Below are 23,401 nucleotides of genomic sequence, written 5' to 3' on the forward strand. Positions count from 1 at the left end.
TATAGCAATATTATATGGTGCCTTTCCCACTCCTCCATTCGTTCACCATGCTCCCCCATGTTGCACTGACATCACTGTTGGGGGATGAGTATAGGGGAATGGCAGATGATCTCCTGACTGGACACTGGCTCTAGTGAGGTAAAAGTGTATGCCCTGCAGTCACTGAGGCAGAGAGTGGAAGACTGCTGTAGAATTTATGAACGGAGTGTGGGAAGTATGCTTCATAACCCAACCAATAACAAAGCTCTGGTAAAAGCAGTGTTATTACCTTATGGCCAGGTGGGCAGGTGATGACCTAGAGTTTGAGTCCACAGAGCAAAAGTCCTGATATGGGGCAAACAGGAAGAAGGAACAATTACCCACTTTATATATCCTCTTGAAAGCTTGTCAGTCATGTTATTGTGGGGAAAAACATGGTGTTTCGACTTGGGTTTGAATCCCACCTGCATCCCTTATGAGCCGCACCAGCTTGGACAAATCATTAAACCTCTCTGCATTTAAGTTTCCTCGCCTTTAAAACAGAGAATAATAATTATATCTAATTCACGGGGCACCTGGGTGGCTCAATCAGTCCATTGTCCAACTCTTCGTTTTGGCTCAGGTCCTGATCTCAGGGTTGTCATGCTCTGCACTCAACAGGGAGTCTGCTTGTCCCTCTCCCTCTGCCCCTCCCCCAACTTGCACGTGCTTTCTCTCTTCTCTCCTCAAATAAATAAAATCTTTTAAAAAATAAAATAAATAGGGGCACCTAAAGCCTCTGCCTTCGGCTCAGGTCATGATCCCAGGGTCCTGGGATCGAGCCCTGCATTGGGCTCTCTGCTCAGCGGGGAGCCGGCTCTCTGCCCTGCTAGTGATCTCTGTCTGTCAAATAAATAAATAAAATCTTAAAAATATAAGATAAATAATATCTAATTCACATGGTTGTTATTGGCTGAGAACATGTAAGCCTGTGGTTCTCAACATGTGATCCACATGTCACCACACATTCATCAATATGAAATCCTTATCATCTGGGAGCTGGTTAGAAAGGCAAACTCTCTGGCTCCACCCCAGACCTGCTGCATCAGAAACTCTGCAGTTGGGGAGCTTTATTCTAGAAGATACTCATGTGTAATCCACATAGTATAGTGTCTCACACATGACTGGGACTTGCTTAGCAGATGCTGACTAGGATGATCTTTACCTTCTCTGGGAGCTTCATTGGGGTTACCGCACTTTGGTTTTTAGTTACCATTCATTTTAGAAGAACAAGCAAGGTCAGTGACAGCTCTGTTTGTTTTCTGAGTCATGATCTCTCTCTCTCTCTTTTTTTCCCCCTTCAAGTAAAAAAGCCACCTGAATTACAGAAAACAGTGCTATTAGTCTGCATTTTGGCCATGCCATTTTAATTCAGCAGAAGGAGAGTCACAGTTTCTGGCAACTTCTATCATCCAGAGTGTGTAGAGAAGGAGCCCAAGAATAAGGCCAGGCAGCAAGCTTGTACACAGGAGGGATGTTGTGAATCACTCTTTCTCTCTCTCTCTCTCTCTCTCTCTCTTTGACTAAACAGAAGTGAGCAAGTGAGTACGTACTTGCCTTCCCAAAGAGAGCTTCATATCATGTGATATATAAAATTGACCACAGTGATTCATCACTTAGTTTCTAAACATTAAGTAAAATGGACCCATCTGGGGCAAGTTAAAAATCAAAATAGTTTTTTCATGAAGAAATATAAACACACTGCCAAAATCACAAGGGGAATGAGAAGAGTGGCTAACACTTACAAATCTCTTTTAAACTCTGAGGAAAGCCTAACTTTTTTTTTTTTTTTAAGATTTTCATTTATTTGTTTGACAGACAGAGATCTCAAGTAGGCGGAGAGGCAGGCAGAGAGAGAGGAGGAAGCAGGCTCCCCGCTGAGCAGAGAGCCCGATGTGGGGCTCAATCCCAGGACCCTGCGATCATGACCTGAGCCAAAGGCCGAGGCTTTAACCCACTGAGCCACCCAGGCGCCCTGGAAAGCCTAACTTTTGAAAAAAGCACTGTCACAGAGACTCTGTAGCCTTCTACTTAAGAATATAATGGAAATTTTGAGTACCATTTGCCCCCAGGATGTAGCCATGATTTACTAGTAATTCAGGCCAGGTTCCCGAAGTCAAGTATTTCCGTTTCAGTAAATTTCCTGAAGACTGATGTCATGGAACATCATATTAGGTCACCGGAGCTATGTATTAGGTGGATGGGAACTGAGATGACCCCATGATTAGGAGAAAGGAAACTCACATCTCATGAGCCTGCCTGTGGAACACACTCTGTGTAATGCTCATGATCCTAGGAGCATAGCACACAGTGGAATACAGAGGATCATCCTCATCTTCCAGAGGTTCTGAGAATTAAGGGCTTGGTCTCAAGTCCCAGCTGGTGAGTGGCAGAGCCAGGAATGGAATCCATATCTTTGCTGACTAGGCTCCCTTCCTGCACCACAGTACTTCTGTCAAGTTATAACGGGATTGACACCGACAGCCTTGTTCCATGATGTCACCCTGACTGATTGGCCTATATGCCAAACAAACAAACAAACAAACAAAATCACCTTTAGGGTCTTTTCTCTGGGAGTAAAAAATAGAATCAAAATACTAATCAGTCAGACTTTTTCCCACACAAACAAAATCTATACAGATAGTTTAAAATCACCATTAAATAGGAAAGCTATCAGGCAGCCCTTTCAAGTTCAGATTTTACCTCAGAGGCTTCTGAGATAAAACACAAGTCAAATCAGGCTCAGCTGAGGGAATGACCATGGCAAGAAAGTACAGGGCCATAAAGATCGAGGGAGCAGTTTTCAGGGAAACTCCTAGAGGCAAGTCATGTCCTGCACCCATTCAGTCTCAATTTTCCTCTGCTCAGGCGACAAAATAAGAGCTGGGATAGGGACCATTGTTGGATGGTTATCTGCATGTGCCTGGAAGCCAGCCTGTCTTCATGGGAAACATGCCTCTTCTACTGACTCTTTTCATGGATTTGAGCAAGCAAATTACCCTCTGCGTATCCCAGTTGCCTTGTTTGTAAGAAGAGGATTGTTTGGAGGATATAAAGAGTTAATCCGCATAAGGGTTCTGAGGCTCAAAGGGGCTATCACCAAATGCTCAATGAATATAATTATACACAATCTTCCACCCTCCTTTGTGTCAAACGCCAGTGTCATTCGCACATCAGTATTCATCTACACCCCCTCCCCGCACCCTGCATCTATCCATTTATTCAACAAACATTTTTGAGTCCTAACCAGTGCCTGGCACTGGGCTGGATTCCAGTGGCACAGGAAAAATGAAGACATGGACCCTGTGCTTATTATTAAGTTCATGCGACAGTGTGTGTGTGTGTGTGGTGTATGCGCATCATCATGCATGTATATGCGTGCGTGTAAGGGGGTCTTACAGTTAAACATGGAATTATACCCCAGGATGATGAATGTGCTAGAGGGAGAAGCACATGGCTCGCTTGGATCATGAAGAGTGGGACCTAATGTGGTCTCAGAGAGTCAGGACAGGCTTGCCAATAGAAGCGGTATCAAAGTTGAGTGTGATTTGGCCAAGTTGAGGGTGGTGGGGCAGGTGTATTTTGTAACACATTAGCTGCACTGATAGCAGCCTGAAAGCAAGAAAATTGAGTGTGTCCGAATGGAAAGTCAAGCAGGGAGTGACCAGATGCCAGGCTGGCTGGGAGAAGGCCCCTACTCCCAGGTGTTCTGTAGCCTTTCCTGCCACAGAAGGGGAAGGAAGTTTGGCTTTATCCTATCCTCACTGGTGAAGCCCTGAGGATGGCTAAGCAGGCATAAAGTATATAAATAGTATCTACTGTTTGAATTGGATCCTTTGGGCGGTTTTCTAATTCTCCACATGCAGAACTTTGCTGCTTCTGCCTCTGGGCTCCTCTGTTCCCCTGTGGACTCCTATCACAGCACTCCATCACGTTATGAAACCTAACCTGTGTCCCGTTCTGTTTTGGGAGACTGAGAACTCCTCAAAGAGTGTTTCTTACTTATCTCTGGATCCCCAGAATCTACTTGTACTCTGTGGAAGCTTGATGAAAAACAACAAGTTTGCTTGTAGCATAAAGCATTTTTTCTTATATTTTTTGAATGAAGAAGTTGTGAGGCATGTGTGCTAAATGTTCTGAGAGTCAGATGAGGGAAAATCTGTGAGACAGTCTCTTCTGACAGGGTTTTAGTGGGGAAGCTGCACCCTGGAAGAGAAGAACCACCTGGAAAGATAGAAGGAAGAGGCAGAGGATTCTAAAGAGGAAGAGATACACGAACGTATATCATAACTTCTTAATGATATCTAAGCAAATGGAAATCCTCAAAGCTCTGAACACAGTTGGGGTATACTGACCCATACTGACATATAGAGAACTAGTTTTCCAGGCAAATTATAATTTGGGCAAAGGACGTGAAAGGGTTAGCTGTTGCTTTAGCAGATAGTCTGACTAGGCTCTCATGACCAAGTCAATGAAAGCAAAGTTCATTAGTTAATTAAAACAAAAGCGGCAAATCATAGTTTCTAAAATTAAGGTGGGCAGTGCTGATGTTTCTGCTGCCTGCGGAGAATCCCCAGCGAGGCTTTTACCTTCTGAGAGAACATGTATGACCTAGAGCTACAGCCTCTGTCATTCATTTAGCCATGAAATGCCCATTGCATCTGAAATCCTCAGCCCCACGATGCTGGAAATTCTGAATCTTGTAGAACCAGAACTTTAGACTCAACACGTTCAGTGCTTTATTTAGGTCAGAAGTGGTTTTGTGTTCACTTGTCAATTTGCAGCTGAAGTGAAGGCCTTACACGGAAGCATGGCATCATCTGCTTGACAATGATTTGATGCTGTGCCATGTCGTGCTGGAGAATTAGTGTCTAGAACCAAAATGTTAATCACAGGGACTGCTATACATTGATGGCATAAATAGTATGTTTCTATATAAAAAAAAATCTATAGTGACTCACTCCCGTTTAAATAAAAATCTCCCTTTGCTATTTCAGTGAATTGAATGACTGACTCTGAGCACTTTTCTTTCTGGGGCTCTAGGGTGAGCCTATTCCGCTTCCCAGAAAGCTGCTAGATCTCTTGGTCTTGGCTCTGTTTTTCCCTTAGGTGCTTACGAGGACACAAGTGATTCTCTGTCCATGACCGGAGGTGGGAATGGGCTCTTTCTGTCCCCCTTCTCACTGAAGACAGGAACAACTCTTCAGTTTCCCAGAAACAGGTCTTCTCTTTGGCTGTGATATTTTCCATCGTAAGTTCCCTTTGTAGTATCAGTGCTCCAGAAAGTTAAGAGAGTTACCTGGCAGTAATAGTCCTATGTTCAACAAGCTTGGGGAACTATTGAAAAGAATGAATGAATGAATGATTGGTTTCTACATTGCAAAACTTCTCAGTGTTTATCCCTAAACACAGTCACACTATTCTAAAGGAATAGTTAGCATGCTTTCAAACTTGTTTGACCAAATACCTTTTCCTTTTTTTCCCCCATGGAACAATTTATGAGAGTAGCTCTCCAAAGAATACATTCTGGGGAAGGTTTAGCTCTAAGGCCAACGTGCTAAGGTCTGAGTTGGGAGCTGAGTATAACTAACTGGTCACAAGACTGTGGGCGAGGGTTCTAACCACGATAACCCAAGTTCCCTGTTTGAAAAATGGGAAAGATTATTGCTCCTTCTTTCAACATTTTCAATAATTACCACTAGGTGATTCTCCTACCATTACCACCACCCCTGCCACTACAAGGTACTATCACTTTCCATGGTAAATGCTATTCATGGGCTTATCCAACAAGCACTTCACATCCATGTCTCCCCCCTCAGTTTACATTATAGAAGATGTGAAAGATAAATACACACTTTTTTCCTACTCTCTTGCACCTAGGAGACAGCAGGAGACCATTTTGGCCAATGAGACAGAAAGGGACCCTGAGAGGACCATTGTTTTCCCTAATGAAAGGATGCAACACATAGAGCCATTGTGCAACCATAAGTAAAAAGGCCTGGAGAGGATGCCTGGGTGGCTCAGGTCATGATTCCAGGGTCCTGGGATTGAGCCCCATGTCAGACTCCCTGCTCAGCTTCTCTCTCTCCCTCTGCCTTTCCCCCTGGCTTGTACTCTCTTTCCCTCATTCTCTCTCTCTCTGAAATAAATAAATAAAATCTTAAAAAAAAACAAAAGGTGCAGAGAAGAGCGGACATGTTGACTCTGGCACCACTGAGAAGAGGAAGACCATGTCTGTCCACATGTTTTATGGTAACACGGGGGAAGTAAAACCCGTACAAATCGTGTAAGTCTCTGAAAATCAGGCTTTCTCTTACTTGCATCTGAGCACATTTCTAAACATTTATCTACCATTGATTGAGTGCTCTCTATACACGAATACTAAGCATTTGACATACATCACTTCATCTACTCTAACAATAGGGATCATTGTCTCCCATTTTACAGCTGAGGAAGCAGACTGGTGCACCTTATTCAAATTCACACAACTAGGTTTGAATCCAGGTGTGGCTCCAAAGCCAGAAATATACACTAGTTTGCTATATTTCCATCTACTCTCTCCACATCCGCGGCTCCAAGAATGTGTCCTAACTTTTGGAAACATAGTCACTACAACCTTGGGAGGTATTACTTTCATTCTAAGGTGTGCAATTAGTGTAATCTTTAAAATGGAGCCCTAGCTGTCTGCCATGAGATGTATAGGACTTTTCAAAAATGGCCCAGACAAGTCTGGGTTTATAGGAAAATAAATAGATGGAAAAAAACAGAACCAAGCTGGGAGTAGTATAGTAGCTGCCTCTCTCCAAAGACCCAGAGTCAGATATTTAAGCTAACTATTTAAGGCCCCTGTAGATCCCAATAAATGGGCTCATTGGCATATTACAGAATTCAAGCCTGAGAAACTCAACTAATGAAGGTAATTCAGAATAAAACATGAAAATATTAGAAGCATCCAAGTTTACTTCTTGCCCACTAGTCCCATTAAGTCCTGGAGATAGATAATGTGATACACACTGGCTTTTATAAAGTAAAAAGATAAATCCATATGTAACCAGTTATATCTTACAATGTAATAAATATCACAGTAACATTCTGAATGTCTTGATATTGGATCACAGAGAAGAAATACTTAGTGTGAGAGCTCATGGGAAACCTAGAGGAAAATCATTTTAGTTTGGATCTAAATTATTTTGTCGAGTTATAGCTAGAAGAGGATGCTGGTAGGGGATGTGTGTGATGCAAGGGTCTTAGAGCTTTTTCTGGGCTTTCTTCTCCACATCAAAAGCAGGGTCCAGCCTGAATGTGCCAGTTAATGACAAAAAATAAGTCACTGTCTCAGCCATAATCACATAGACCAGCATTTGCCACAACTACATATAGGAAACTCAACAAATGCCAAAGGTCCCTCTTCATCATCTTCAATATTCTAATACCCAAACTGCAAAATCAAGGACTGCATGGCCCATAGTGAAAAAGGTTAAAATATTGCCAAAAATCTCAAGAATTTCTATTTTCTACTGATACTATTAGTAAATTTTGTTATTTATGTTGCCCCTTATTTATTGAAGTAGAGATGAAATAGTTGAAAAGAGTAACCAAATGTTACTAGAGGTAGGTTAGAATTAGAGCAAAACATGAGGTCAATGGATGGGAGTGATGACTTGATTCTTGAGCAGAAACTGAGGGCCATGGGGGTGCAGGGGATATTTGTAATAGAGATCACAGTAGGCTTCATGTTATGAAAGGCAATAAAACCACTAGGGGATAGTAGTATGCATACGTAAACACAAGCAAGAAATACCCACCACATTCCTACCTTCCCAAATTTATTTGCTCAGTAAATATACCAAAGATTATTAAGAGTCTTCTATGCATCAAGGGCCCTTGTTGACACTTGCAGGCACTGGAGGCACAGTGATGACAAGGGAGACAAGGCTCCCACTCTGAAGGAGCTCACCTTGCTTAAATTAGGCCAAAGGGTGTGCTGTACAATCTGACAACGAACCAGACCATGTCGAAATGGAGATGTTTTGGAAAGCTCAGTCTGTGTAATCAATGTGTCTATAGACCTCTACTGCCTTTTACGGTGCTCTCTCTGTTATTAGGGTCATCCTGGTTGCATTCCTGATACAGAAACTTTCAGGGGTGGAAGAAGATTGACAATTGTTAACACCGTTAGAAATAGCAAATACAGATTTACAAAGTGCTTACTATATGGCATATACTTTACATGTATTTACTCATGTAGTCTTACAACCCTGTCTGAAGGCTGTGGTTCATTATCTCCTCCATTCATCGGAGGAGGAAACCAAGGCATAGAGAGGTTAAGTGATTTGCCTACAGTTCCACAGCTGGTAAGTGATGCTGCCAGTATCAATCCCAGAGCTCCCTGGCTCTGTACTCTGATACCTTCTTCAGGAAAGCCGCTACTGTGTACCTGGCCTTTACACATAATTATTTCTTTCACTCCTTACAATCTTCTGAGGTAGGTGATATGATCTCAATTTGGCAAATAAAGAAACTCAGGCTCAGAGAGAAGGAATGGCAGTGCCAGGGTTCAGACTCAGGAGAAGCTGGCCACAAAGCCAGTGTTCCTCCCCATTGCTTCACACTGTCTAAGGAACCTGCCCGAAGCAAGTTTTCGGGGTGCTTAAGCTAGGCTCGCAAGTCCATCCTTCTAGGAGCCCGTTTTACCTATCAGGAAAGGTTTTATTGGGAGAGAGTTGGGTAAAAGAAAAGTCTGAAAAATAGATCTACTTAGACAAAATAAAAGGCTGATCTTACAGAAGTTTTGGAAAAAGAATATTCCGGAGAGGAGTCAGGAAAGCAGATGGAAAATATTCTGGCAGTTTAGAGAGATGAAAGGTCTTCTGTGGCCAGACCATGACATTGCCACGATTTACTAAAGAAACTCAAGACATAGTTGTTTGCCCCAAGATTTACAATTTAGTTAAATACCTTTCTTGGTGTACATGGAAAGAGATGAGAGGCATACAGGGATTAGAAAAAAATTAAAAGAGGCAAGGATACAAGTTAATAATCCAAATGAATGAAATATGTGATTAAGTATCTTGTGAGTGTTTCTCAATCCTCAGAAGCACAGTACCTTTACCATCACCGTTATTCAGGCTTTGAAGAATAAGGGCTGATAGAAATGTGGGACTTTCCATGCAGGCTAAATTGTGGTATAAGAGAATTGTTCAAGCAATAATATTTAGCTATTTATCTTCTATTCAAAAGATGTTTATCTTCCAATTATGTATCCAGACTTTAGGAAAATTGTAAAATCTCTGTAGAGTAAGCAGATGATATCTTCACTAGCTCTTTCAGTATGCACTTCTTAAATGGAAGGAGTCCTTATTCCCAGTAATAATCCATGTAGCCTTTTTAGTACTCTAAATTTGTTCCCAAGCCACTGATAAGATGATCTCATTTCCCCCATGTTGGGAAGTTATTAGTTGCACTAATTTCACATTGGCCCCTCACAGAGGCCACAGTCTTCTCTTCCCCAGAGAAGCAGGGAAGGAGAAAGTGTTTACTAGCCAGGCTTACCACTGGCATAAGTCTGAGCAGCTCTATTGGGTGATTGGTTACACTTTAAGTTCTTAGAATTTATCATATTTAAACAGATTTTAAGGAATCATAGTTCTCTGAGATAGCATGCAATATAGCAATCTATGCTACCAGCATTCTCTAGATGTTTATTGAAGATACAGATCTCAATTGGCTCAAAAAAAAAAAAAAAAAAAAAAAAAGAGAGAGAGAGAGAGAGAAAGAGAGAGAATACGCGCGCCCACCCCGCAAGATCTTGTTGCCTTCCGAAGTGCCTTGGAGGTGTTTATCACGTTAGGAGGTCCCTCGTGGTGGGGGAATCACTGGCTGTTGGCTCTGGATTCTTTTCAGATGGAAATTACCTACAAGTACTACCTGGGATACTGAGCTTGAAGGGTGGGAAGGGGACTCTAGGCAACAGAGAAGATGGGAAACTGGCTGGTGGTTGTGGAAGATTATAAGCAAAGTCACTTTTGGAAACTTAGACATTTCAAAAAGAGTTCAAGTTGCCCATTAAGAACTAAAACACAGAGTCTACATTCACACGTCTCTATGGGATGGACAGTCGAGGGTTCTTCTGGGTTTGGAAAAGTTCAGGCACACAGTGCAGCCAGATGTATAAGGCTCGTGGTACTCTGTGCTTAGCATAACCTTCTGTGTTAACAATAACCTTCTCTGTAGAGTAAGCAGTTCTGGTAAATTAGAATTTGGTCCATGATGTATTTCTGTCCCCTCAGGACTTGGCTTAATCACTTGCCTTGCCTTGGCTTAATGTCTTAGCTGTGTTCTCCCTGCCCTTTTGGACCTCATCTCCTTTCTGCTGAAGCTGTGCTTTTTCTCTCCATCCCAACTTCTCTGTTTCTGGCTTTGGCATAAGTAACTGGGGCCACACCCAATTAATCCCATAAAAACCATTCAATGAGAATGCCCAAGGCCCCCTTTCCCCACCCCACCCCTCCTCCCAGAGTTTGATTCATTCGGATATTTCCTATAAAAGACCAGGAAGCAAATGCCATTCCTTCAACTATAGAGGCCAGTACCTCATAACTCCCCACCACCCCATTTTACCTTAAGGTTTCCCCAGAGGAGCCCCTCCTCTTCCACAGGTTGACCAGGCTGCTGGATCTGCTGGCTGCCGAGGATGACTTGCCGTCCCCCACATGCATGCGCACCACGGTAGAGGTGGTGAAGGCGCTGCGCACATTCCTCTCTGGTTTGGCCAGGATGATGTACACCTTCGGCACAAACATGCAGCCCAGCGCCACTGTGGCACTGAGACTGACGGAGAAACACATGGTGATGATTTTGTAGTTGCTGCCAAAGTAGATTGGCACAAAGGCCAGCCATATAATGCAGGTGGTGTACATAGTGAAGGCAATATACTTGGCCTCGTTGAAGTTAGCTGGAACGTTTCTCGTCTTGAAAGCATAGAAGGTACAGCTCAAAATCAGCAAGCCATTGTATCCAAGAGGAGTGACAACCCCTAGGTTGGTGGTATTACAGATCAGGTACACTTCTCGAATGCTTGGGTAGTCGTGCATTATATCAGGAGGCTCCATTATAAAGAGGGCAACAATGATGCCCAACTGAATGCATATGAGAATGAAAGCAATCACCAGCTGGGCACAGGCACTCATGAATCTGGGCTTTTTGGTACAGATCTTCTTCTTGCTGCCGGCCAGGATCCTTGCAATACGATTGGTCTTGGTTACAAGGGCTGAGTAGCTCATGGCTGGGGAAAGACCGATACCAATTCTCTGAAGGTAGCAATAAATCTGTTTGGGCTTTGCAATGAGGCAGAAGGTACATAAGTAACCCAGGCAGATGCCGGCAAGGATGATATAGCAGAGTTCCCTGCTGGAGGACTTGACTACTGGCGTATCACGGTAAATGATGAAGACTGCAGTGACAAATAGGGTGGCCAGCAGGCCAAGGCAGGCAAACACCACAGCTGCAATGGGCTCAGGATCACCCCAGCGGAGATACTGTACTGGGATCAAGTCACAGCCTGCAGAGACACAGACACATTGGAGAAAAAAAAAAAAGGAAACATTTACTCGGGTCACTTAAGTAAACTGCCTAAGTTACAGCAGCTGCTTATGACCCTTTTCAGGACGCTTTGACTCCAATCTACCTTTCCAATCTCAATATCCCATGTTACTCAGTTCTTCATATATTCATTCATAAAATATGTATCTTTATAGTATCACACATCCTGTGAGAGGAGCTGTTCTAGGTTCTGAAAACAAAATAGTGAAGAACATGCACCCTGCTCTCCTAAGAAATAATTGGGGAGGGAGTGCTTCTAAATAATTACTTACAACTGTGATAAGGGCCATTAAGAAGGACAGCATGGTTCCTAATGCAGTCTGTGGGAGCAATCAAAGCCTCCTTCAACAGGATTGAGCAAATGGAAGTGTTGTTTCGATGACTGGGCATTCAGTAGGTACAGCATATGGGGATTAATTGTAAGGAAAGCTAGGGGCCACTGGAGGTATGAAAGGAGGCCACCGTACAGGTGCAGTGAGTGGCCGAGATAAGGCTGGGAGGTAGGAAGGAAAGGCTCTTGCAAAGCAGAGAGGCCTAGACCAATAGGAAATCATTGGAGGGATCTATATATACAGGAAAGGAAGGGCATGGTCACACCAGTGTTAAACATTCCTTTGGATGCTGTGTTGATCTGGGCTGAGATAAAAGTGTGGAAAGATTTGAAAATTATTTGAAGCAATAGAGAGAGTTTAAATGGATGTGGGCTCCTTGAGAGTTCAAGACATCAAGGATGACCAGCAGTGGATCCGTCTATGCTGTCCTTGAGTCCACTGTACGGAAAGGTTAGGATTTTCAGAGAACCGCATGGTTCCATTGTTATAAAAGAGAAGATACTTAATAAAAAAGGGGGGGGGCAGCAGAGGCAAAATGACCCCGGAGGCAAACAACTGGTCTCTGTGGGAAGTACCCACGCTCCACACTCCGAAAACTGTTCTTGACCCGTGGCTTGCATGTTTTTGTATCACTTCATTACACATCAGGGGAAAAAAAAAATGACAGAACTTGGCATCATTTGGGGTATACACCTTGTTTTCCCATTTCTTTATGATCGTGATTCTCAAACGTGGCTGCACACTGGAATCACCCAGAGGCATTTTTAAAAAATACTGTGGCCTGGGTCTCGCTGTTGGAGTTTCTGATTTAACTGGTTTGGACATCAGGATTTTTAACAGACACTCCAAGTGATTCTAAAGGTACAGCTAAAGTTAAGAACCACTGCTCTTAGAAGAGTCATTTCTCTCTCTCTCTTTCTCTGTGGATGTGTGTGTGTGTATGTGTGTGTGTGTGTGTGTGTGTAAAGTAACATTTGTTACATTTAACAGAAACATGGAAATAAAGAAACCGTATTGAGTGAGCAGGAAAGGAGTTAAACAATCTGGAGAACTGGACATTTGAGGAACATGGCAGAGATAACTAATTGCCTGCAAATATCCACTCTCCCCTTTAGTCTCAGCAGCAGATCGCTAATTTCATTTGGGGCTGGTAAAGAGTGCAGCCACACTACATTTTCAGCAACGTTTTCAGTGAGATTGCTATGTGACTAGGTTTTAGCCAGAATGATATAAGCAGGGAACTCCTTATAGAAAAATGACTAATCTTGGAGAATACCCTTTTGGCCCTCCTCGGCTTTCTCCTTCCCCTTCCTGGAATATAAAGATGGTGGTTAGAGCTCCAGCAGTTATCTTGGAATATAAAGTAACTTTAAGAACAGAAAATGTGTCCTAAGTTTTGAAAGAGAATCCCCATTAACCATGGAATCACTCACTAGCTCTAGACTACAGACATCACATTTGTCTTGTTTAAGCTACTTCTCCACCCCCCCATATATGCATCCAACCCTCATCCTAATTGTTACAAGAGTAAGATTTTCCTATTAAATTCACATATCTCACAGTCAAGGGTGTTGCAGTAAGAGGCTTTGAATATCAAAAGTTACTTGGAGGTAAGGGAGACAACAATAAGTAATAATAGCAAAGAAACATGTGGATCTCAGGCTTGAAACAGTACCATTAGTATTGCTGTTAAATTCATTATGGGTTTAATGGGACTTGTGAGTTAGCCTTTACAGAATTGTTTCTATGGGAAAAGCAGTCTTATTTTAAAAACCTGTGTATTTAGAGACACCTGGGTGGCTCAGTCAGTTACAAGTCTGATTCCTTTTTTTTTTTTTTTAATATTTTATTTATTTATTTGACAGAGAGAGAGAGAGATCACAAGTAGGCAGAGGTAGGCAGAGAGAGAGGTGGAAGCAGGCTCCCTGCCGAGCAGAGAGTCTGATGTGGGGCTTGATCCCAGGACTCTGGGATCATGACCTGATCCGAAGGCAGAGGCTTTAACCCACTGAGCCACCCAGGCGCCCCACGAGTCTGATTCTTGATTTTGGAGCAGGTCATGACCTCAGTGTCATGAGAACAGACCCAGCTTAGGGCTCAAGCTAAGCATGGAGCTGCTTAAGATTTTCTCTCTTCCTCTCTCTCTGTCTCTTTCCGCTGCTTGCTCTCTCTCTAAAACGAAACAAAGCAAAACAAACAAGAGACTTCCGCATATTTAATATTGAAACAAGGTGGTTTTAACTTAAAAAAATGTGGATGGCCCAGACTAAATATGAGACCGTTATTTTACATAATGTTATTAATTGTGAATAAACACATATCTCCTTGCTAATGAAGATTTTGTATCCTTATTTTTAGGCATCTGCGTTCACATACGCGGATTGAATTCTCTGAAATTTTAGTATACCATGGGGTTTTGCTTCATATTTATAGATTTGTTGCTGGTAGAGACTATTTTATAGTAGTAAAATAGGGATTAGTCAATTATTCCTATCTTTATTCTTCTATAACTGTTTATTGAGAACAGTGATGTGACAACGAAATCTATTATCTACTGTAGTTAATTCTAACGGGGCCTGTTTCCCCTCATAGGTCATGAGCTGTTAATACCCACAGTAACTTACTGGCATAGGAAGCAGGTTATGTGGTGCGTGAAGTGGGAGTTCTTTCATTAGCTAAAAAGAATCAACTGAAAAAAAATGTATAAATGTTTACTTTAAAGGCTCTCATTTTACTCCTTTCTCTCTGCTGTTCTGCTAAATCTTAATTGTTTCTATTTAGATGTAATTAGCGCCCTAATCTTAAATGTTTTGCATATGACAGCACTCACCACTCTTTTTACATCAAATTCTTGAACTCTTCCCATGTAACCCATTAACATCATGTGTGACTCTAAAGAAAATGCCATTAGATATATTTGTTGGAAGAAATGTGCATGAGGCATGCCTCTAATGTGATGTGATTATTGTCACAAATTTGCCAGAATTTATACATTCAAATGTGTGTTTTTTCATGTGAACCACTCAGAAGGCTTTATGTTTAGTTTAATGATGCTGCCATTGCACAAAATACTTTTGTAACTATTCTCTTGGAATAGCAAATTGGATTCTGATTAGAGTGTTATAATCACTGAATCTTATAATTGGATAAGTTCTTAGAGTTTCCAAAAACGGATGTGCTTCACAATCACTTGCAGTGTCTACAAAAATTCAATTCAAGGGTCTAACTCAGGAGATTTTGAATCAGTGCATTTTGAATCAGGACAAAGGAATCTTATTTTGAATAAGTAAGCTTAATGACTATACAACTGATCCTTGGTCCTTGGTTGGCAGCCCAACCTTAGAGTATCAAACTGACTTCTTATCCAGTCTGCGAATGCCTTCTTTGATAATTCCAAGGTGTGATCATCCACACTGTACCTAAGACTTTGTTTCAAAGATTTTATTTATTTATTTGGCAGACAGAGATCACAAGTAGGCAGAGAGGCAGGCAGAGAGGGAGAGAGGAGGAAGCAGGCTCCCTGCTGAGCAGAGAGCCCAATGTGGGGCTCCATCCCAGGACCCTGAGATCATGACCTGAGCCGAAGGCAAAGGCTTTAACTCACTGAGCCACCCAGGCACCCCTGTACCAAAGACTTTGAACTATATCTCAAGGCCAAGATTAGTGGTGGGGGAAGATAGATCAGAAAGGCAGGAGGTGAGGATGGCAAGTGGAGACTGGAGGTGAATAAACTGATCAGAAGGCTATCACAAGAGGATGATGGGAAAAAACTAAGTCATTGTACTGAAGAAGACATTGAGTTGGGAAAGACATTTTAAAGCTGGGACTGAAAGAAATTATGAGGTAGACAGAAGTTTCAGGAAAGGGCTTCTAGCCAAGTTGATAGCAATGCTAGTAAAATAACTAAGACAAGGGCTGTAGGAAGAAAAGTGTCAGATTTTGTGGTGATGATACCTAGTTCCAATTTAGACATGTTGTATATGAAATGTCTATGAGGTACTGAGTAGGTGGAAACAGAGGTTTAGAAGAGATATCGGGGTGAAAGTTACAGCTTTGGGAGTCTTCTGTTTATAGGTGGAAATAAGAGATATATACATAAATACAATTAATGAGGAATTTCACAGAGAGCAGAACTTAGAAGTCTGGCTAAACACCAATATTACAGAATGGCAGAGGAAAAGTATATGTCAGGGAAGACATAAGGTAGACCAGATAGAAGGAAAGAAGAGTATCAAAAGCCAAAGGGAAATGGTCAGCTGGATGGCCCTCCAACAATATCACTGGAGATTTTCTTTCTTTCTTTCTTTTTTTTTTTTAAATCCTTACCCAAAGGGCTGGCACAAAGTTGTGAGCTTCAGGTTTGCAGTATCTCTTCTGGTGGTTTATCTTTCTCTTATTTCTTCCCCCCCTTACTACTATTAGATCTATTTCTTTTGAACAAGATGGTTTCCTTCCATTGTTATATTCCTATCATGGAACATATTCTTCCAAATCTCAGAATAATGCTAATCTTATTATGATATAAATTTAAATTCCCATTAACTACCACCTCTGCTGTGTGCATTGGTTTACAAACATCTGAATGCCCTGCTACTCTTCCTAAAGCCTTCTTTATTTCCTTCTGTGAATTACTACTGTGCATTTTCTCCCTTACTATTTGCTTGTTTTTTAATCCCTGTTTCCTTCTTAGTGTAATGGTAAGTTATTGGAAGTACTCTTAGTGTACTGGTCAATTACTGCATACTGGAAGGGTATATGGAGGTTAACTAGGAGTAGAGTACATGTATTTTATCATTTTAGTATAAATTTAATCAATTTAACATATGTTATATCTTGATTAAGGAATCTTGATCACGAGAATGAAGTTACCTCCTAGCAAGCATATTAGAGCTTCACAGAAGACACACAACAATGCAGTTCTTTCTAGAAATGCAGATGATCAACAGAGTAGAAAAAAAAGACATATTTTCTGATAAAATCTATTTAAATAGCTACCCATTTCTCATTTTTCTCCTCTTTCATGTTTGATCCTTTTTCTATTGTTCTCTAGTATAATCTATGCTTTCATAGTTTGAAGTGATAAATACTGAAAATACAAGATATTTTTTTTAAGGGAAAGTGAACTGCCAAAAAACTGTATTATCCACATTCATCCTGTGATTCCACCAATATGCTTTCCATAACTCTAACAGGAGCATGGATGGTCCACTGATTTCCTGGACACCTAAAAATTATATCACTGCTCAGTAATAACTGGTACTCATGTTTATTTTTCAGGTATTAGTCTTAAAGGATTAATATTCCTGTAGTTAGTAGTTCCTAGACTATTACATTTCCACGTCCTTTTCCAGGTGTCTGTTTAGGCAGAAGTGTAAGGTCCTATTCAGCCAGAGTAGCCCCACCCTGGTTGAACTGCCATTTTGCTGTAAAGCTTAAATTGACCTTGCCTCCCCCCCACCCCAACCAGTCCCAGGTAACAAAGTCCAAGTCCAAGGGTGGGTCAGGCCAGGTGGAGGTATTCAATCAGTGGGGGCACATACTGTCTCCTAGCTACCAAGAAGTATGGGCCCCTGCCCTTTGGGAGCCTTTTGGCGCCAATCCTAACCAAGGTGTGATAGGCTGGTTCAAATGTCTACTAGGGTAAATTGTAATTCAATTGGTCGCCTAGCATCACTGTGGAGTTTCCTGTGTGTGTTATAATCTCTTTGGCCACCTGTGTGTGGCCAGGTCCAACCTCATGGCCTTTGCTCTATAAGAGTTAGTCTGGAAAGCAGGGAGGGATCGTCCTCTCTGGAGGGGCTGCCCCAACCGGTCTGTTTGATGGTCGGTCTGACTCCTGATGCTTGGCGCAAAATAAAGCTTTGCTTGACCTTCGCTTTGTATCAGTCTCACTCCTTTAATCACGGACCCATTATTGGGGTACCCAATTTTGGGGGACCCAACAGAAGGAATGAGGAGGCAAAGATCCTGGATGGATACCTGATATTCTATAAGTCAGCGAGGCAGAAACTCCCTAACAAGTTCCATATGTATGTGTCCTCAGCCATTTCAGGTGTACAACACTGATGTGGGGCCATTGTGGGACTATCCTTTGATACCTGAGCAATAGATCTGCCCAGAGTACAAGGTGTTGACTGGTGACTAACATCATGCTTGCTTTCAGTCTGTTCCATCCATAGACCATTTTTCTGTCTTTAATCAAGATTTTGGTTTCTAGGATGTTGAGACAAGGATAGCAGAAGAATGCAGACTCAGAATTCTTTCTGCATTGTTCATACCCTTGAAAAGAATCTCTTCACATAGCCTGAGCTAAAGGTTTTTTCTTTATCACTTCCATGGTTCAGAAGAATTGGAAATGGTGTGTGCATGTGTGCGTGTATGTGCATGTGTGTGTGTGTGTGTGTTTGTGTGTGTGATATTTAGGTACCTTATTTTTCTTTGTGGCATTTACTATAACATCACCTATTTTGTGTGTATGAGAGAGGGAGTGAGAGAGGAAGATTATATTGTTAAGGTCTACCCTCCTTCCTTGACTATAACACCCTAATGTTAGGGGATTTGTCTCTTTTGCTCACAAATGGATCCCTGGTACTGAGCATGTTGCGTCACTCATATTAACATAGCAATTCACAAAGTAATATATACACCATACAATCAAACTTTATAATTTTCTTCCTGGTGTATGGATCAAGTTATTCACAGCAAACATTTTTTGTTGCCTTTAAAAAGTTCCAAGTTACAGAATTCCTAGTTACCATTATAGATAGAAGTCTAAATTCAGTAAAGATTCAGTAAATAAACTTAGTAAATGGAGTAAACATTCTGGTAACCAGAGAGAGCAAAACTAAATAAATACCTCAAAAGCTTACTTCTGTATAGAGGTGACCTGTTTCACATTAGAAATATTCCTGGTACTAACTTGGCAATGATAAATGTTTTATATTGACAGATTAATGTAGCTCTGAGTAGTTCATTGGATCTGGGAAGCATGGGTAGAAGAAAGAGAAAGGCAGGAGACAGAAGTCATTCTTTAAGAAGTGCCATCTAACTATAAAGTTCAGGGCACTCTTCTCAAGAAGGCTATGAATTGCAACATGTTTTACTTTAGGCCAGGAAAAAAAAAGTCCTCAGTGGGGAAGGCTTATCTAGAGTTGATTGATTTTTATCACTATGTCATCATAAAACAAAACATACCATGATTACTCCCTGATTTAGTTGGTATCCAAAATGTTGGGTAAATTTTATCTGAAACTGCCTCCAAAGGAAGTTACCTCATTCCTACTTATGCTAGCATTACAAAAAGAAGGAAACTAACATTTATTGAGTGCCTACTATATGTCAGATGTTATCCTAGATATTTTCTTAAACAAGTCAGGTAAGTATCATTAATTCTGTTTTATAGAGGAATAGTATAAGGTTTGATATGCTAACTTATTGGGGCTGATATTAAAATCCTGTGGGATTTCTGACTGATTGATTGATTGATGGTGTATCAGGAGAGGGAAATGGATCAAGTACCGCTTTGAAAGGGGTCTTGAGTCTTCTTAGTAGGAAAGAGAATCATGAATGATTAACAGTGTCTGCTCATGGGTGAGGAGGGGCTAGTGGTAGCATACATATTTGATATTAGTTATCCTAACAGAAGGTCATGCCTCCTTCTGAGAAAATCTCATTGGTTCAGAATCATCAACAATGTCCTCATCCTGGCATGTATGTTCTGAGTTGCTGGGCCAGAGACACCAATTGTTGCCTTTGTGTCTCTAAAGTTTTCTAGTGTAGACATTTTCCTGAATGGGCACCGGATCCCCACAGGTGACAAGAACAAGGATTGACTGTGGGACATTTCTAACATTGCCACACAGGAGACTCACAGCATTCATTTTTCACTGGACCCAGCCTATATCATGCCCTTCATGGTTTATTAAATATTTGTGTTTTAGATTCCCTTAATCAAATCCCCTCAGAGAGCTGACAACTCAGGGCTGTAGCTTTCATTTAGTTTTCATTTTTTGTTCTTTTTTATTGGTTACGTTTTACAGGGGAGTTTGAAAATGTATGCAAAGATTTATTTCATAATTAAAGCTTAAAGGATGGTTTAATGGGACTGCAGGGTGCTAAAGGGAAGGATTATCACAGATGTACATTTGTAGGGAACAGCTTTGAAAAATATGACTTCTGGTCATACTGCAGATGAAGAAGAGAGGAAAAACACAGCGTAGGGATTTCAGTAGTAAAACATTCTGACTAAAACATTTTGGTCCATTTTTATCTTTCCCTCTCCCTTTTCACTAGCTGACTCCTCCTTCCTCTTTCATTTGCCAGGTTTTTCTGATCTCCTGAGCCGGAAGAACAGGTCCCTCCCAGGTGGTCAGCCTCTGGGCCTGGGCCTATCAGTGCACCTGCACACCAGTGTTTTGCACATAATGGCACAGTCGTCATGATCACAGTGAGTTTGCAGCATCTGTCTTACCCTGATGGACTGTGAGCAATTTGAAAGCAGGAGGCCATGCCTTTGCTTTTGTATTTTGCTTGACACATAACAGGGAAGGAAACAGGTGAATGAATGCGTGATTACATTAAAGAAGAGGAGGGACAATTGAAGAATCAGGAGATGGCACTTCATTTTCAGCTTGCACACAACTTTTTCCTGTTACTGTTAGAAGCTTTTACTCTATTTCTGTCTCAATTTTCCTGCACGTGAAACAGAAATAATGCAGAAATCCATTCCTTTCTCGTCCCTATAATGAGAGCTTTGATCTCGAGAAACCCTTGGAAAAGAATTCATATGTGAGAAATTAGACTGATTACCTGAAAAGCATGAGTGAAGCAATTTCTCAGGACTTAGTCTATAAAAAACTTAAGACTATTTTTGTGTTTCACTAGAATAAAACACTACAGTCATCACTTTAAATCCAACAGACTCTCAATAAAGTTTTACACAGACATTTTCACCTCTAATGAGTGTTTTACAATTAATTTATATCTCTTTCTATTAAAACTATGGCTAGCCAGGTCTTCTGGCTTTAGTCAGACTTAAAATTTTTTTCAAATACTCTGGGTACTAAAAGGCATTTTCTTCCTGTATAGCCGGTCTTCCATTGAAACATTCAGAGGCTTTTTGATTTTATGACTTGGGAGTTTTTGCAGACGCCACAGTATTCCTTCTGTGTTCCCACAGTCCCTGTCACATGATCATGATTTTTTTGCGGGGGAGTGGCTCAGAGACAAAGGAAGAGTGTTCTAAGGCCTGGGTTTACATTACCTTGCCTAAGGCTAATTGCAGAATTATATGTATATTCTGCAGTAGATTTTACCTCTCCTTTCTCTTCCCCAGACTACTAATTCCTGAATTTTATGCGTCATAATATTTAAGTATTTCTTAATTGAGCCACTGGTATATATGTTATTAACTAAAATGCTCTTATTTACTATAAGAAGAAAATATAGGAACACCCCCCCATATATAAATGCGTAAGGGCCAAGATTAATGCCTCATTTTTACCATTAAAGAGATTAAAAATCTGTTCATCTAGCCCAACTAGAGCACGTCACTCACTTCTTAGTTGAGCGTACATTAGGAAGCACCCACTCCATTCAAGATACTTGGCCCACACCACGATGACACACAGACAGTCATTCATTTCTTTAAAATGGTGGCTTGGGCGCCGGGTGGCTCAGTTTGTTAAACAAGCCTTCGGCTCAGGTCATGATCCTGGAGTCCAGAGATGGAGTCCCACATCAGGCTCCCTGCTCAGTGGGGGGTCTGCCTCTGACCCTCCCCCTTCTCATCCTCTCTTGCTCTCTCTCTCTCATTCTCTAAAAAAAAAAAAAAAAATTTTTTTAAATGGTGGCTTAATTAAACACTCAGGCTCTGTGACTCTATTCTTCTAGGCACTTACATCTTCTTCAGGTCCCCACATTCTAGTAGGTGGGCACCATTACTTCATGCATTTTTAAAGAAGAGAACTGAGGTCAGATTGGATGTGGAAAGCATCTGAAGGGACCACAGGAGGAAAAGAACAGATGTGGAAAACAGAAGAAATGTAAAGAAAAGTGTGAAAAGCAGAAGTCAGATGTGCAGAGGCCTATCTCTACAGCCTCATGACAGAATGTCGTAAGAGAATTCTAATATTTCTGGCAATTATTGCCGAGACTTCCAATCAGAAGTTGATAACTGCTTTAGGAAGGAAGATAATAGTGCCTTCCTGCCTACATCTCAAGGATTCGACCAAGGGCCATATAAAATAACATGCAACTTGAAGAGTGGCATTATAATTATGAAGTGAGAAAAGGAGGAAAAAGAAAAGTCTATGCATAAAAAGGCAATGACTCAACATCTGTTAAATTGTCTTTGTATTTTATTAGATTGTTCTATGTTCTTCTGGGGAAAAGCCAGGCCTATTTCATCTTTCTTGCCTGTTTATATATACACAGCCCCAAGTAAATGGTATTATTTTGTCTTAAATTGTTTGTAAGTACAAGGCAGCACATATGCTCTCAGATTTTTTCACTTGACTTAATGTGATTTTTAAGAGGTGGCAAGTAGGAGACATTTATCTGTTTCATATTACTCATGTACTATACCACTGCCTTATGAAGTATTTTCCAAGTGGGTTAGATAGTGTAGTGGTAGGCATTGTATTATAATGTTTTATGTTATTGGGGGGAAATGTGATAATTTATTTTGGGTAAGCTCTATTTATCAAGAACTGAAATCAATGAAACCACATTATTTTCTTCAGTCTGGTTATATCAGAGTGGTTTCTGACCATGAGGACATTGTTTTTAGCCAGACCACAAATTTATCACTGCGAAGAATACAGCACACATTTTTCATTGCATGGTTTCTGGCAAGATGAAAACTGGCGTATGTTCTCTTTGAGACTTGTTTTGAGAAGGTCCATTGAGAGAGGGCCTTTTAGCAATTTTATTTTTTTCCTGGGCACAAATGGTATTGTGCTTATAGATATATCATCTTTTTGACTTCTCTAGTGGGATAAACAAATTTATCAGTTAATGAAAATTGAGAAATTGGAAGAGTAAGAAGGCATTTTACAATTTTTTGATGCACGAGCCCTGGAATTTCACTTAAAAAAAAAAAAACCCATTGTTCTTTTCAGCATTAACTAAAACAGCTTCATCAAACTTGCTATTTGAAAAAGACCACTGTGCACAATTTTTCTTTGCATTTTAGAGATCCTTTCAGAAGGAATCCAGTGATTCATGTTCATTTCCATATTGCCTATGGCATTGTATCAAGGAAAAAGTACAAAGTTTTACATCAGGGCTTTTACAGTAAGGCTTAAACCTTTTTTCTTTTACTTACATTGTGACCACAAACACTGATATTTTACATTTTCAACCTCAGTTTTCTGTAAGATGGAGATAATGGTTCCAGTCTTTGGATTAGTTAGCAGAATAAGAAGTTCATATTGCAGTGGGTGACAGAC

At 41.0% G+C, this 23,401-nt stretch overlaps 1 protein-coding gene across 1 annotated transcript in view; it reads right to left on the reverse strand.

Annotated features, from left to right (window-relative positions):
* Positions 1 to 23,401, reverse strand: part of GRM5 (glutamate metabotropic receptor 5) — a 517,692-nt gene that overhangs the window by 40,918 nt on the left and 453,373 nt on the right. Inside the window, exon 8 of the mRNA XM_059391625.1 lies at positions 10,639 to 11,578. Within this exon, the coding sequence (XP_059247608.1) occupies positions 10,639 to 11,578 (940 nt within the window). The remainder of the gene's footprint in view (positions 1 to 10,638; positions 11,579 to 23,401) is intronic.

This window comes from Mustela nigripes, chromosome 1, assembly GCF_022355385.1.
Source record: "Mustela nigripes isolate SB6536 chromosome 1, MUSNIG.SB6536, whole genome shotgun sequence".
Classification (NCBI taxonomy): Eukaryota; Metazoa; Chordata; class Mammalia; order Carnivora; family Mustelidae; genus Mustela; species Mustela nigripes.